This window comes from Topomyia yanbarensis, chromosome 3 (genome assembly GCF_030247195.1).
Source record: "Topomyia yanbarensis strain Yona2022 chromosome 3, ASM3024719v1, whole genome shotgun sequence".
NCBI lineage: Eukaryota > Metazoa > Arthropoda > Insecta > Diptera > Culicidae > Topomyia > Topomyia yanbarensis.
This window is the reverse complement of record NC_080672.1, coordinates 283,366,588-283,384,711: the sequence shown is the minus strand read 5'-3', so window position 1 is coordinate 283,384,711 and position 18,124 is coordinate 283,366,588. Positions and strand designations below refer to the sequence as shown.

The following is an 18,124-nucleotide window of genomic DNA, read 5'->3' as shown; positions in this document are numbered from 1 at the left end:
ATGACCTTCCACCTGAAACAGCTCCTACCGAGCCACGGCTGCTTAAGGAGTATCTTAATCGGTGTGGGTACGCAACGTCAACACTGTGCGGAGCGTCTTTGAATGTCCGACGTTTGAAGTCTTTGAATGTCCGAGGAGAGTCGTAGAATGTCCGAGGTTTGAAGTGACGTGCAGGGAGCTTTCCTAACCAGGCATTGCATTTATCGCTCATATGAGTAAATGCGCCCGGATAGTTTGCTACTGCGACAATAAAAACTCACATTTTCACACGAAAAGTTATTGGCACTCACACAACTTCTCCGGATAAATACAACGTGCTATTTCTCCGGATAAATAAAACAGCCGGAGAATGAATGAATGAGTTTATCACGGTATCCTTTTTTCGCTCGCTGCTTTCCTGTCGTTATTCCAAAACACGAAAAAATAAGACTACCATATATCTTTGCAGCTTTTCTTTTTAATGAAGTGTATTTTTTGAAGTTTTTATTGATTTACAAGAAATTAAAATTTTATCACCTTCTCTGGTGAGAAGGAAAAAGTCAAATAAATTTTATCCGGAAAAGCATTCTCACGCTATTTGTGGAGACGGAGAATTTTGCGACTCATCTTATCTCGGAAAAATTGGACATCGGATAAGCTTCTTCTCGCGTGAGTGAGAGAGAATTACAATGCCTGTTCCTAACAAATTGAAAATAACATATTGATGGCATACAAAATTAATGTTTATCTGTGGGGGTCCGCAGCAACCCAGTGTGATATCTAAGGGGTCCGTGGTACGAAAAAGGTTGAGAACCGCTGATGTAGATCATGCACGTCTTACAGCGGAATGGACATCGAACAACGGTTTCGGGAGGGCAATCACCGCCAGGGAACTCTCCGCAGGTATAAGCTAGATCCACGCCGAGGACTGGTCGAATAGACTGCAACAGAGCAGCGAGTATGAGTCGTCGAAACGCCAGCGAACCAGACGTCACGCTCCATGTGGATTCGCCAGACCGACCACGGCACCCCACCGGTGGTTCTGATAGAAAAATAGCGAAAACCAAAGAAGAATCGATATTGGGAAAACTTTTTTGGCCAGGGAACTCTCCGTTAGCGTAAGCTAGATTCACCGCTGGGGACTAGACTGAGTAGACAGCGACGAGACATCACTAGTCGCGAGTCATCGGCGCACCAGTGCATCGGATACCCTGCTTCACCAGAATCGTCGAACTAGCTTTAGCTCGATCTCGGGAGAACTTCTCTCGCCGGGGAATTCTCTGTCGGAGTAGGTCAGGTCCATCGTCGGGGACTAGACCGAGTTGTTCGCGAACAAATCGAGGACTGAATGGACCATCAAGGAAGTAGTGCTAAATGGCCCAAGAAGAGAACTAAATGGCTTAAAGGAGTTGCGGTGCTAAATGGCACCGGTTACAGAGTCAAAGGGCTCAAGAAGTTGTGGTACTGAAACCAAATAAGAATCGGTATCGATAGAACTTTTTTCCTCTGGGACCTCTCCGTCAGCTCTCAGTCAGATTAACCGCCGGGAACGAGACCGCGTAGACCGCGACGATACACCACCAGTCACGCCGGGGCTCCATCAAACCGGATGCCCTACTCTACCGGAATCGCCGAACTGACCGCAGCACCTGGTTGGTTGGCTCGAACTTCTCTCGCCGGGGAACTTTTCGTTGGAGTAGGCTAGATCTATTGTCGGGCACTAGACCGAGTAGTTCGCGAACCAGTTGGAAGCTCAACGAGGAAGTGGTACTGAATGGCACAAGGGAACTGAAGGGCTCAGTAAATTAGACAGTCTGAAGTTTGCCGTTCAGATTGTCCTCGTAGGGGAAGAGCATTAATTCTATACCAACAGCTAGCTTTCCTACCTTGACTACCCAAACCCGTTCCCTGAGTTGTTGGTTTTTGAACATTTTTTTTCCTGCTCAGAATGTTTTTGAACATTTTTTCATATATATACAAAAATTTTCATATCCCCCCCCCGAAAAATTTTCTTACTACGCCACTGACCCTAAGTCATTTAATTTTAGTAGAAAGTTAAAATTCCTACTAAATTCACATTCTGAACTACACTAAGGTTTTTTTTTTACACGTTTTTTTTTGCACGGTTTTCGCAATTAGCTCGGTTTTTTTTGCACGGTTTTCGCAATTAACACGGTTTTTCGCAAAAGTCCTTTTAAAGGCAAAAGACTTAGACGATTTCTCAACAATTTTTTTTGCACGGGTTTCGCAAAAATGTTCTAAGTCCTTTTGGAGGCAAAAAACTTAGACGATTTTTGATCAATTTTTTTTGCGCGGATTTCGCAATTAACACGGTTTTAGCAAAAATCCTTATGAAGGCAAAAGACTTAGACGGTTTTTGACCAAGTTTTTTTGCACGGATTTTGAAATTTACACGGTTTCTGCTTTTCCATTTTGAATGCAAAGAATTTCGAAGATTTTTGGAAAAGTGGAAGTGATTGCTTTTGGAACAGCATTAACGAGTAGATGCCAAATGTTCATGTCTGAGGCCATTTAGAAAACCAAGATGGCGACTTCCGGTTCAGTGGAATTCTCTGAAACCCCATCAATATGGCTATTTTTGGAACGGGATTGATGAGTGGACGTCAGATATCGATGTTTAAGGCCATTTTAAAAACCAAGAAGGCGACTTCCGGTTCAGTGGAATTCTCTATAACCCAATCAGCATGCATATTTTCAGAGCGGGCCTAATAGAGCGCATGATAGAGATCAGTGTCAGAGGCCATTTGGAAAACCAAGATGGCGACTTCAGGTTCATTGGAATTCTCTAAAATCGAATCAATATGGGTATTTTTGGAATGGAATTGACGAATAGACACTAGATATCGATGTCTGGTGCCATATTGAAATTCAAGATGGCGACTTCCGGTTCTGTGGAATTCTCAAAAGCCCAATCAATATGAGTATTTTTGGAACGGGATTGACGAGTAGGTGCCAAATATCAATGTCTGAGACCATTTCGAAAATCAAGATGGCTACTTCGGTTTAGTAAAATTTTCAATTACCACAACAATTTGAGAATTTTTGTAATAGCGTTAATGAATAGATACCGGATGTCAATTCCGGAAGTCATGTGTTCATCTAAGATGGTGACTTCTATTTTAGTGCCAAGACGATGTTTTAAATATAAAGACACGCGGCGAGAAAAACAGTAAATTTGGTTGCACGGTTTTACAAATTATTTGTCTGCTAGTTTTGGCAACCTGGAATATTGTGTAAACAGCGAGTGACTTGTAGTTTTAATGAATGCTTGGCGAATTCCTTTTTTGAAATATTTCCCACAATACTCAATCATGTAACTTGGAAACGCATTGATTTACGTTACTGAGCCTGTCTACATGTTTTTCGTTGCACTAGAAAAAATGTATCGAGGATGCAGGATGCAGACATGCATTTCTTTTCATTTCAATCTCGATACTCCCCACGCATTACTTCCTAAATCCGCCATATTTGTTTACATTGCTAGTTTGGAACCGTTGTTTTGGGTTCGATTGGAACTTTTGGCTTCAGTCTTCGCGCATCTGTATAAGCATCATCTCTGCTTTAGTGTAAATCTCAATCATCTTAAGGGGGCGTCTGGTGTAGTGGGCAAAAAATCGACTTCTTTTTTATCCGCTTAATTGTTAGTATTGAGCCTCTAGAATAGTCTCCCGCAATCTCGGTGACCACGCTGAACTTCTTTTGTTTTAAACAGCCATGCATTCCTCGCGCGTATTTGCTGCGACACACGCAGATTTCAATCTATCGGCAACAATTTTCTTAAGACTGACAGCGATAAAAATACAGTGTGAACAATACACTTTAAACTACTTCCACCCAAATTTTTAAGAGAATATACCAAATGGATTGTTTTCCACGTCATTTTTTCCGTGATGCAATTTGATATGGAGTATCCTTTAATAGCGTTTTTTCGAAACCGCGTTTTTCAAATTGGTGAACACGATAACTCAAAAACTAATCAAAGATTTGACTTGATTTTTTTCATGAAAATGCACAATATGTGTAGCCTGTCGGTGAACCACAGAAAACAGAATGAAAAAATTGTTCTCTCTATTATTTTGAAGAAAAGTGCACGAATTTTACAGAAAAATATGAGATTTTTCGGTTTACATGAAGCCATTTTCCTACACTCGAACTTTTTTTGGGTTCATCGAGTAACTACAAGTCTAAGCTTTACAAATTTTACTTAATTTCCTGTGTCAAACAATTTTATCAAGAGTCATCGTGTTAGCCGCGGCGCTCCTCGACGTGGAAATGGTTGGACGTCTACTCTTGGAACGCTCGTATGTGTGGCTCTGCGTGGCTGCCGACCCTATTCTGCGCGGCGTGTGACGTGAGACGACTAATCTCACCTCACTCTACGTGACTTCACCCAATTCTGAAGAGTCACTTCGGGTGACGTGAGACTCCCATTTAACCGCAATGAGGAATCTCACCTCACCCGAGTCGACTCTCAGAATCGGGTGAGAAAAGTCACGTAAAGTGAGGTGAGTTTCGGCGTCTCACGTCCCACGCCGCGCAGAATAAGGCCGTGCAAATATTTTTTTAGTACAGAATAAACGTACAAATTTAAAGCTTAACATTACATAAAAGATGCATTGTTTCCTTGCCTTCAAAATCGTAAAACAAAATAACTTTCGGTTTGAGCACTTTACACCAGACGCCCCCCTTAATAATACAGCGAAGACCTGATTTTATTATTTCCCTCTGATTATTTCAGCTTTTTGATTCGACTTTGAGTCTCGCATGAAGATTCGCTCGATGAGCTCTAGCAGACGAACCAACTCAAATTCGAGTAAATCCATTCATGAGCACATTTTTTTTTATCTTATAAATGCAAAATATAGAAAAATAATTGTATCTTTTTGTTTTACGCTGGATATTTATACTCAGACCTCTGGCAACTGCATATTTGTCAATCCAGTTCCAAAACACTCCATGTTGTGAGTTATACAGAATATCGCTAAGCCGATAGTCTCAATGTTGTATTTCAAAATGGCCTCAGACATTGATCTCTATCATGCGCTCATTAGGCCCGCTCGGAAAATATGCATACTGATTGGGTTATTGAAAATTCTGTTAGACCGGAAGTCGTCATCTTGGTATTCCAAATCGTCGCTGTTGTGCTATCTTATGACAAACGCCATTTTGGGGTAAACTGAGTTAGATATGCAACATTACTAATCTCAAAATTCTCTACAAAATGGCGTTTTCAGAATTTTGAAATTTTGCTTGGTTACTGAGTTATAGCGAAGAAAGTGATGAGAGATTGTCAGTTTTTTGCTTTAAATCACTGTATCTTGGGATTCGCTTAAGTAATGTAGAAGTTTTAGATGTTTTTATATGTGAAAATATCTGAGGAACACAATGGCATAATAATTTTCAAAATAAAAATTTCCTTCAAAACGCATCTCATCGATTGTTTCTAGGCCGAATAAAGCCGAAGATATTAATAAAAGTTAATAATTGATGCTTTTTTTTTCTATGGAAAATTTTCCATGCACGATTATGACACGCCATACAAATTTTGCCATCAATACACACCTACGGCACGTGTGAGTGCGACTTTTGTTTACATTCATAGTGAAAACTCGCAACATAGTCAACCGAACTTCATGATATTTGAGAGTTTAATACAGAATAGATTGAAGCATTAATTGTCTTCTTTGAATTGTTTTTACCATTTATAAGTTTCAAGATATTCAATCTCAAACTTTAAAAATCGTTTTTCTCGAAATGTGCTAAATGGCGCTTGTCATAAGATAGCACAACAGCGACGAAATGGCCTCAGGCATCGATATTTGGTGCCTACTCGTTAACACTGTACCGAAAACAACCATATTGTTAAAGTGCGGGACAAAAGGAAACCTCAAGATCCGACGTTTCCACTTTTCCAAAAACCTAAGGAATTGGAAAAAGCAAAAACCGTGCTACTTGCATAATCCGTACAAAAAAAACCTGTTCAAAAATCGTCTAAGTCTTTTGCCTTCAAAAGGACTTAGAACACGGAATTAACGCGGTTTTTTTGCACGGTTTTCTGAATTAACACGTTTTTTTTACACGGATTTCGCAATTAACGCGGTTTTTTTTACACGGATTTCGCAATTAACGCGGTTTTTTTTGCACGGTTTTTTTACACGGTACGTATCCCCCGTGTAAAAAAAACCTTAGTGTATTGTGCATCGCCAAGATTTTGCTCTCGGATTTTTGACTTGGAGTAATGTGATTTATGTACATGATTTCAAGAGTTCAATAACGATTTTCATAATTTTTCCTGTTTTTCCGGATATTTTATTTTTAAGCCTATGATGGAATTGAATACGGGGATTCTTTTTACATAGTCAAGATGTATAGTCAACCATCTCAGTCCAACTAACGAATTCGATTTGATAGTTGGCATGACTGACAGATGTCAGAAACTCTACAAAAGAGACGTATCTCTAACTATTGTCAGAGTGATCGTCAAAGTGAATTTGACAATCAGATGTTTTTAGCTGGACAAGGTTCCAACTAGCGGAGATCAAACTAAAAATCGGTCACACCTGTATGTGCTGACCGATTCTATGACTGCTTCCTAGCTGCTGGGCACCATCATATTTCATGTAGCCGTTCAAACCAGAACACATCCATTAATAATACTTTGATTTTTGTACAATAGTCCACGTAAATAATTCAAGTCTATGAACAGAGTTGCATGAAGTGAAAATTATCGTAACAATATATTATAACTATAGAGTAAGTTCACGAAGCAAGCAAAGCTACCGAAGTTATGGCCCATCCCCCGAAGCATGTTTTTTGACAGAGGTTTGCGGTGAACGCTCTCCAAGCCGAATCACTCAACTGAAATCCAAAAACTAAAAAGATTATTGAAGAAAAAGGTTTATTTAGCATAAAAGCTTTATTGCTTTTATGCTTTATTACTTTATTTCTTTATTACCTTATTACTTTATTACTTTATTACTTTATTACTTTATTACTTTATTACTTTATTACTTTATTACTTTATTACTTTATTACTTTATTACTTTATTACTTTATTACTTTATTACTTTATTACTTTATTACTTTATTACTTTATTACTTTATTACTTTATTACTTTATATATTTTCCAACTAACAGAATTTTTCGAACAAAATAGAAATTTTTATTCAAAATGAGTAAAAAACTCACTTTATTGAAAATTTATCTCGAAAACTCATTGTAGGGGTTTGGTATTTTTTACATAGAATGTGTACGCAAAGTTTGCAATAAATAGGTTGAGTAGTTTTTTAATGGCAGCTAACACCGCAAATCATGTTTTTTTTCCAGAGACGTTCTACAAAAAGCTTCGTCACCGAGTAGATTCTCGGTATTTTTGCATAGAAAATTTACAGCATGTTATTGAAATGATACACTATAATGTACAAAAGTTTTGATCAATTCACTCCACGCAAAGTTCTAAAAAAATCGCAAAAAAATGTGTTTTTTTCACTGTGAAACCCTTACCCTCCCTTAAAGTTTTGTGTTACGTTCATTCGTGGAAGAACCAATGCGCTGCAAACGGCTGTAATTTTAAATCTAGTGCTTCGATCTGGATGAAATTTCGCACAGATATTTTCAAAAGTATACACTTTCAGAATATAGAAAAAAATCGATTTTTTGAGTTCAACATTTGTATATAACCCTTTAAGACTTTACCCAAAATTGCATATTATATAAACTATAGGGGAGAGTGAGGACTCTTGGTCATTAGAGATATTTGATTCCCTGGCAATATCTCCCAATATATGCGCATAAAGTTTTCACAATATATGAAGAAAATGAAGTATTTGTCGAACCTATGATTTATAAATATTTTCAAGTACGATTACTTTCTAAGGGCTTTTGTCTAGAAAAACACGTTTTACGAATAAAAAGTTTCACAACACATACAACAAAAATTAAATTTTGTTCACCTCATACAACAGATATCTTTGATCCCTGTAACACTGGGTATTATTGATCCCTATCATTAGTTCTCTCAAACACTTTCGAAATGTATTGAAATAGAAAAACATCATTTTCGTAACGTACCTGGCACTATTAATTGATCTAAAATGTTTTTTTCCGTGAACAAATGAAGGTATAAGTTATTGAAGGTTGGAAAAGCCAATTAAACAGAACTGATTCACCGCAAATACTTATCTCGACTTTCTACTGTGGTAAAAGTTTGTCATGCATTTAAAAGATAGCCCTATTAATTAATTTGTCAGGATAGGTGGTTAGCTGAACTTTCGTGTACACTCAAGTTTTTTTTTACGCGGTTTTTTTTTTGCGCGGTATTTTTTTACGCGGTTTTTTTTACGCGGATTTTGAAATTTACGCGGTTTTCATTTACGCGGATTTTGAAATTTACGCGGTTTTCATTTACGCGGTTTTTGAAATTTACGCGGTTTTCATTTACGCGGTTTTTGAAATTTACGCGGTTTTCATTTACGCGGATTTTGGAATTTACGCGGTATCCATCAATGAGGTTCCCTTTATCGCGGATTCTTAAATTTAAGTGGTCTTCATTTACGCGGATTTTGAAATTTACGCGGTTTTCATTTACGCGGATTTTGAAATTTACGCGGTTTTCATTTACGCGGATTTTGAAATTTACGCGGTTTTCATTTACGCGGATTTTGAAATTTACGCGGTTTTCATTTACGCGGATTTTGAAATTTACGCGGTTTTCATTTACGCGGTTTTCATTTACGCGGCTCGTATCCCCCGCGTAAAAAAAAACCTGAGTGTATATAGGTTATAGTGTGCTTTGTTTCATTAGCCCTAGTAGGCGGGTGATCAAGTTACTACACATTTTTACAAAAACCTCGTTTTGGAATGATTTTCAAAACTGTTCATATTACTGACAGAACATAGTATTCGGATTTACTCCTTATTCATAGCTCATACAATTGTAATTGACTACAGGATTGCAAATTTTTTAATTGAAATTTTTATTTCATTGAAAAGTTATGAGTAAAAAACAAAAATGGGATCAAGCGTACCCACTCTCCCTTACCATAAAAGATGGAACGTATTTCGTGAAAAATTCATTGAACACGAATGGTGAAACGTAACTAATATTCTATAAATCATGAACCAGTCACGAGGCTCGACCTTGTCCACGATCCATGAATAATATACCGTGTTTCGTGAAACAATTTGCATGACATAACAAGAAGCATGAACGAAAATGAATAATATATAAATTGGATCATGGAGGTGGAATCGATCAATGGTATAATAGTTTTGTGAACTATATAATAAAATATCGTGATCAATATACTATGAATTAGGAACCAGTTCACAGAGAAAAATTGGATCCATGAATAATATTTCGAATTTTGTGTAATAGTTTACGAGAAGATTATAGGGGAACATGGGGAGACTTGACAAAGCGCAAAATTCTATTTTTGGCTATGGCGTCTTCTATTCGATTCTTAAATTTTTTTATACACTCAAGTTTTTTTTTACGCGGTTTTTTTTTGCGCGGTATTTTTTTACGCGGTTTTTTTTTACGCGGATTTTGAAATTTACGCGGTTTTCATTTACGCGGATTTTGAAATTTACGCGGTTTTCATTTACGCGGTTTTTGAAATTTACGCGGTTTTCATTTACGCGGTTTTTGAAATTTACGCGGTTTTCATTTACGCGGATTTTGGAATTTACGCGGTATCCATCAATGAGGTTCCCTTTATCGCGGATTCTTAAATTTAAGTGGTCTTCATTTACGCGGATTTTGAAATTTACGCGGTTTTCATTTACGCGGATTTTGAAATTTACGCGGTTTTCATTTACGCGGATTTTGAAATTTACGCGGTTTTCATTTACGCGGATTTTGAAATTTACGCGGTTTTCATTTACGCGGATTTTGAAATTTACGCGGTTTTCATTTACGCGGTTTTCATTTACGCGGCTCGTATCCCCCGCGTAAAAAAAAACCTGAGTGTACTTGTTTCGATCCCTTAGGGTAATTTTAAGTTTGGAACGAAAAATCCTTTCCTTACAGAAAATATTTCATGATTAATAAATTTGCATTAAATCATGTAATTTTTTATCAAACTTTGTATGAACATATCTACTCGACTACTAAGATTATAAGCGATTTTTTCCATATGATTAATACATTATAAATCAAGAACTTATTCACGAATTCATGAATGTACTCTTTTTTACGATCAAAATGAAGACGTTGATCAATAAATGCTCATTTTAGCGGTTAATATCGAATAATTAACGCAAACTGAGTTTCCCTATGCAAAGTATTCGGTATGATTCTTTTACTTATACAATGACGGCCAAAATTAGTTTTTTTAAGCGATATAATTTATACACCATGCTATATTTCTCCATAGTAGAGAAAATTTACGTAAAAACTATTTTTCTCCACTGAGCAGAAATTTGTTTTAAACCACAGTTGCGCGAAAAGGGCACAAATTAGTTATTATGCGTTTCGAGTTCCTTTCATCAGAATCCGGCGCTAACTTAGTGACAAAACTAAGCTAGCGCCGGAATTGACGCTAAATCCAAAAATGAAAACACTATTTGTGTTATTGAGCAAACCCCTAGTCATGTGCGATGTCTCACAAGAAAAGAAGTTATGATTAAGCTGATGAGAATTATTGGAACCGAAACATGGTTTGGCTTAGTACTAGCTCTATTTTATGCAGAGATTTTCAAATTAACTTTCAATATTAGAAGATATTTGTTCGATGAACGATGTAGAATGAAATTACTTGTACAACAAACTAGTCTCGTCATAGAGTGATTTAGTAGAACCATACAAAGAATGATTGGTACAGAGAATGCGCATGCATGCATTGAGGTAATAAGTAACGCTAAAATACACATCATCTGACTGCAAGATCACATGCATTGTGGAAGATTTATGTGATCACGAACGAGTACTAGCCTTATCCGAACCAAGCATCATCACGGGCAGCGAGACACATTCCATTCAAAGCCAATGTTCCGTTGTTGTAAGAGAAAAGGAGGCTGCAAGAATTGAGGCAATTTTCAACAATGTTCTAACCCGACTCGTCATTTAATCTTCTTCCACGGTCCCAGCTTTTATGAAACTCCATCTGTTTCACAGACAGACCCCGGAGTTCATTGCACGTGCGGCAAAGATCTGAACCTTCAATCCGCCGGTCGAATAAAAATAGTAACCGAACTGATATGTGTATTTTTCTTGCCATTTTCTCTCTCCTTTCATCTAGGATCCGCCACGATATTCACCAAAGAACCAACCGTGCGGATACAATGTCTGTCGGGTTCGATGCTGATCACGATCAAGGATGCACCCGCCAACCTCAATGGTCAGTTTAGCGGGATGGTGTATCCGAAGGGATTGGCGAAAAACTCGACCTGCCTCACCGAGTACCGGGACCAGGAGGGAGCATTGCGGTACAAGCTACCCCTCAAGAGCTGCAACACGATGCCCATCGAAACGGTAAGTCGAATTTACGTTAGAATGAATGACAAAACGTAGAATTACGTTTTCTACGGTGCGTTATAGAATGGAGGGGATAAATTCAACAACATTCATAAAGCTTGGTGTCACGCTGCACAATGCGAACCTTGAAACAGTCAGCCAAGAGTAAAGAACAAAGTAGTTTAGCACTTCACTGACTGTCTGTAGAACCGGTTCTGCCAGTACGAGTTCTCGACGTTTTGAATGTCATACCTACTGGCCGTACTTCCTTTTTCGTCTGATGAGCTCAGTGGGTGCTCGAATGTTGCTGCGAGGGTGAAAAAACCTTTCGTAGGATTGTGGTCTGACGCCATCCAATGTAATCATCAGCACACCGGAACGCGGCTGTGTCGAAATTACGTGGGTTCACAGCAATGTGGTATCGTTAATTGTTGTAGCACTGTAGAGAAGCAACGTGTCCAGCTACAAAATTACGTCTATTTTACAGTCGGGACCGGGACCGGTTTGAAGAGGCGTGTGCTACAGAGTTGCCATCCATCATCGTTTTAAATTGGACGTTGCCATTTGAAGGTCGCCATTGGTAGGGATTGTTATTACTACGCGGAAAACAGTTAATGCTGATATGCACATGCCATGTTTCTTATTTTAATTCATGATCGTAAGTTGTTTACTATAATTATGATTCGACTCTAAATTGGACTAAATGCTGTGAGTGATTTGACTTTACTCAGAGCATTTCATAAAAAATTTACATAGAACCTCTTTGTATAGAATCAATTTTAAATAGTAAAACAAAATGTCTGATTGCGGTTAAGGTGGAGTGGTTTTTGATATTTGCCAGTTTTCACAGAAAATGCTTGTTTGATCAGACTTTAAATTCTATCATAAAAGATCAATTTTTTGATTTTATTCAATATATTTGTTAGGCTTAAAAGTATGTGATGGTTTTTTTTTTGCCTCAAGATACCGTGACCGCACACAATGCCACGCAGTATCATTTTCCAAACATTTTCAAACATTTTACTGCGAAATTTAAACTTGATGGCACCATTTTTTGTTGGGTAGTATTTAACCCGGTATCCTAGTTTACATTGTACATTTCATGTTCTTACGATCAATTAAACGGAAAAGATGGTCCGCAGAATTACAATCAGCTTTTCTTAGGTACGCAGAATATGGTACTTTCACAGTACCCCTTTTTTCCATTTGTATATTTATCCATTATTTCAAAGAAAATATATATTTTTTCTGAAATGTTACTATACTCATTAAGAGCGTAGTAAAGTTTGCAAAACAAACAACAACGAAAAGTTTACGTTTCAATAGACTTCTCCCTATTTTAAGCGAACTGGATAATTGTAGGACAAGTCCTCGCTGTTGTGCTGTCTTATGACAAGCGCCATTTAGCACATTTCGAGAAAAACGATTTTTAAAGTTTGAGATTGAATGTCTTGAAACTTATAAAAGGTAGAAACAATTCAGATAAGACAATTGATGCTTCTATCTATTCTGTAATAATCTCTCAAATATTACGAAGATCGGTTGACTATGTTGCGAGATTTTCTTATAAATGTAAGCAAAAGTCGCACTCACACGTGTCACAGGCGTGTATTGATGACGAAATTGATATGGCGTGTCATAATCGTGCATGGAAAATTTTCCAAAGAAAAATATCAATTATTAACTTTTATTTATATCTTTGGCTTCGTTTGATCTATAAACAATCGGTGAGATGCATTTTTAAGGAAATGAGTCAGGGAATCTAAAAAAATAGTTATATTTTGGTTACAGTTTTGCCAAATATGATATATTTCCAGTTTAAAACATAAACTGCATTTTTCTCACAATTCGTGTGTTTTTGTTTTGAAAATGATGCCATCAGATAGTTTTGCACATAAAATCACCCTTACATCAAGATAAATTAATCCAATCCCCAGACACAGTCATTTGAAGCAAAAAATTAAAAATTTCTCAACACGTTTCTCGCTATATCTCAGTATCCAAGCAGAATGTCAAAATACTGAAAACACCACTTTGTAGAGATTTATTAGACAAGTGATGTGGCATATATCTAACTCAGTTTACCCCAAAATGGATGTTGAGCATCCTTTCTGGTTGGATACAAATACACCATGACTAGTTAATTTGACTCTGATCACTATCTCGTTGTCAGGAAGATTCGAGCACGGTTATCAACCGTAGCGAACTCAAGAACTCAGCGACCCTTGCGTTTCAATATCCAGCGCTTCTCAGCAGAAGGTGTGACGGACGAGTACCGCCAGAAGCTTGAGGAGCTGATAAGGGGAATCAACGTAGACGACAACCTCAACAATCTGTGGGAGTCAATCCACGGAGCGGTGAGCACAGCAGCGCTAGAAGTAATAGGTACTGCTCAGAGACGACCCAGAAACGGTTGGTTCGATGAGGAGTGCCAGAGAGTGACAGATGAGAAAAATGCTGCCAGAAGCCGGATGTTAGTGTCCCCGGCTGAACAGAGGGCGGTACAAGGAAGCAAGAGGAGCCGAAAAAAGAATTCACCGCAGAAAGAGAGAGCAGTATGAGGAGAACGTCATTACTGAGGCGCAAAACAGTATGGAACAAAATGATATGCGGAAATTTTATGAAACTGTCAATGGCGTACGGAGAAAAACAGCGGCGTCTTCCGTCATGTGCAATGACCGTGAAGGTAACTTGCTGACAGATAAAACTATGGTAGCAGTCAGGTGGAGAGAGCACTTTGAGACATTGTTGAATGGAGAGAATGTTAGCGCGTCAACGAACAGAATAAGGATAAGTGACGATGGACAAGCTGTGGAGCCTCCGACGCTAGAAGAGGTGAAAAAGGCAATCAAAGAGCTGAAAAACTGTAAGGATTCTGGAAAGGATGAGCTCCCGGTCGAACTTTACCAACACGACAGATCCTAGATATATTCCGGGAATACAACTTGCAGATACACCATCTGTTTATTGATTTCAAAGCGGCGTAGTAAAAAGTAAAAAGAAACTAGTTATGGCATATCCAACAGTAAAAATTCAGTAAAAGGAAACGAGTTATGGTTTTCCAACGAAACTGATTAGGCTGATTCGTGCAACGCTGGATGGATCGAAAACAAGTGTTCGGGTTGCGGATGAGATTTCGACGTCCTTCGTAACCTTAGACGGATTGAAGCAGGGTTATGTACTGTCAAACTTCCTGTTCAACATTGCTCTTGAAGGTGTCATCAGGAGAGCAGGCCTGCAAAAGGACGGTATCATCGTCACTCGGTCGCATATGCTTCTAGGATTTTCGGACGATATTGATATCATTGGAATCGACCGCCGAGCCGTGGAAGAGGCATTCGTGCCTTTTAAAAGGAAGACAGCAAGAATTGGTCTCACAATCAACACCAGCAAGACGAAGTACATGATAGCTGGATGAATACGTGGGTCCAATTCGCGTTGTACAAGACATTAATAGTTCCGGTTGCCTTGTATGGCCATGAAACGTGGACGTTAAAGGAAGTTGATCGTAGAGCGTTCGGTGTCTTCGAAGAAAATGGCATCTGGAGGCGTCGCATGAATCACGAGTTATACCAAGTATATAAAGGAGTGGATATTGTCAAGCGTGCACGATGGCTGTTTGCAGTGGAAGAGAACCTAAAAGCACTCAATGTCCAGGGTGACTGGAAGAGATTGGCCCAGGACCGGGTCCAGTGGAGGAGAATTCTTCACTCGGCGTAGATTCAACGAAGCGAATTATTGCCCATCAAGTATCAAGTAAGTTAATTAGACCAGCCTCTGAATTAAGATGAAAATCGATCATAAATCTGCCCATTTTGCATCAATCTCGAAGTTTTGGACATTATGGTTGGAAAATCGGAAAATCCACCTTCACTGGTCATATTTAACTTCAAGTATTGCTGCATAGTTACATCACTTCCGGAAATCTTATATTTAATAGTTTCTGTTCTAATGTGTTTACGCTTATTTTGAGCAACGAAATTCTTTGCACAATCGCGATTTAATAACTTTATTATACCAGCATTCCACAGAATAAAAGTAGAAATAAGATTTCTTAATCGAAATTGTGTATTTTACGAAATTGTGTACTATTTGATAAAATCAAAGAGTATTTAAAATATCTAGAAAAAGTTATTGAAAAAAAATATTTTGAATAGCCAAAGATACCAAATGATTAGTGGGCCAAAATGGGACACTGATTCCATTTTATACATATAGGGTCTGGTAATTTAAGTGCTACATAATAATTAAGGATAGTCCAAATTAAGACATTTCATTTATCAATTCATCATGCTAATCATTTCATGAAATAACACACTTAAAACAATCCTTTTTTGAACGTTGCACGCTGGTGAATTTCTAAAATTCAGTGACGATACCAGGGGTCTTGGAATTTTCAACTTGTTTTAGAAATTTTAAATTTGTTTAAATTTTGAATTAGTTTCAAACTCAAAATCTTTTCAAACCAAATTTAACCACCAATACTGATTTTCATTGAAGGAGGTTTTTACATATTACGTATTGTACAAAGTTTATTTTAAAATGGAAATTACGAACACCTTCCGAATTTTTTGTTTCTAGATCCGCCCCTGCTGAAATTTGAGCCCATTTCATCCAATATTTTCTTTACCAAATAATTAATCGGGCGAAGATCTGATTAATTAGCCCGCCACTCCTTATTGAAAATTAATCATGCGAGGTCCTGCATAGTCCAGAGTTGTATGAGGCAAAATTATGAGGCTGTGCTCAGTGACCCAATCGAATTATGTGTAAAAATGTAATTGTAATGAAAATTTTGTACAGTTCAATTTTCAATTGCTGGACCCTATACATTTGAATACATTTTGGTCCTATGCTGTATTTCACCCTAAGGAGGAAAATTTGGTAAACACCAAAATTTGTCACTAGGGTGAAAATGTTGGTCATAGAAGACCACGTTGAAGTAGCACGGTGCTATAGTGATTTTGTACATTTCAAGTGTCGCAGTATAGTTTAAAGCTCTCATCAATTGCATTTCAAAATATTGTTTGAAAAATGTTATACACCCTCAAAATCTTGAACTATAGCAAAAAACCTATTTTGTTAGACCTTCCCCAATCAGAACGGCATTACTAAATCATAACAACTGAAGTTATTTATTTCAAAAATATTTTGTAACAGAACCTGTTATAAATCCAGCGGGTTAGTGTTAAAATAACAAAAAAGAAAACAAAAAAAAATGTCTAGCGATAACGAAATTGTGGCAAAGTTTGATATGCTTTTATCAAAGAAAAAACTAAATAAGATATAATTAATTTGTTCCAAAAGTATATACTTTTATTACAATCTCTGTAGGAGATTAGATAGAAACTGTAATAGTTATATTCATCTAATGCAAGTGACCTAGTAATAACAATGTTTATTATGTTCTTGTTATCTTTTAGGTTTTTAAATTGCTCCTTTTTGTTCAGAAATTGATTCTTTTTGTAACCGACTATGTTATAATATTGATACTATAGAAAACTGTCCACAGTCCACTTTCAATTTCTTTATCTGAATACAACACGCGTTGTTAAAAATATCAACCATAGTTGAATCAAACCACGTCAAGTGGCCTTCAAAATTTCCACAAAATCAACGATCTTCATGGAAAATATTGTTTTGTGTAGGGGACATGTAGTGCAACTTTTGGTATAAATATGTTTTTAAATTGCTTTTTTGTTTAAATTATAGGCTTTTAAACTTTTGAAAACAATAAAATTGTATTTTTTCAATTTCCTATATCTTAAAAACTACTCCAGATAAATGAATGAAATTTTGTACACTTATAGAATGATGTTTACACTGTCATATAAATATATATTTACGGAATATTGAACGTTTTCCGCGTCATTTGATATATATTTTGATTTTTTGTAGCGCCGATAACACGAAAATATTTTAAATTGTTTATTAAAAATGTATGTAAAATACTACTATTAAAACAAATATTCCGTAAATATGTATTTATATGACAGTGTAAGCATCATTCTATAAGTGTGCAAAATTTCATTCAATTATCTGTAATTTTTGAGATATAAGGAATTGAAAAAATACAATTTTATTGTTTTCAAAAGTTTAAAAGCCAATAATTTAAACAAAAAAGCATTTAAAAAAAAATTTAAACCAAGAGTTACACTCCATGTCCTCTACACAAAACAATATTTTCCATGAAGATCGGTGATTTTGTGGAAATTTCAAGGCCCACTTGACGTGGTTTGACTCACCTATATTTTTACGGCGAAATACTGAAAATTGAATGAGAGAGAGAGAGAGTGAACCTCCGTAGGTGCCTCGTCGAAAACTAGTTTTGCGGTGTGCATCATTATTCAAAATATACTGAATCAAACGTTTTCATTGGAAATATGAAATGTCAAGAGCTCTTAACAGAGATGAAGTACAATATCTTATATTCAAGAGGGTGGGGGGTAAGGCATTTTCGATGAAAAAATATTGTTCTTTAATTTTTTTGCGATACAGAGATTTTTAGTCTGTTCAGTCAATGTCCACACAATAATGCAACATTCGAACAATATTCTTCTAAATTTAAATTGCAAAGTATTGAAAGTTTGGCGTGTGACAGTGAATCTTCAGGAGGCACCTAAAAAAATTGCGATATACAACAAACAAATCCTCTGGATCAATCGATT

At 37.0% G+C, this 18,124-nt stretch overlaps 1 protein-coding gene across 1 annotated transcript in view; it reads left to right on the top strand.

The window, feature by feature from the left end:
- The window catches only part of LOC131688875 (cuticlin-4), a 142,673-nt gene that overhangs the window by 87,155 nt on the left and 37,394 nt on the right, over positions 1-18,124 (top strand). The window contains exon 5 of the mRNA XM_058973466.1: positions 11,242-11,474. Coding sequence (XP_058829449.1) covers positions 11,242-11,474 — 233 coding nt within the window. The remainder of the gene's footprint in view (positions 1-11,241; positions 11,475-18,124) is intronic.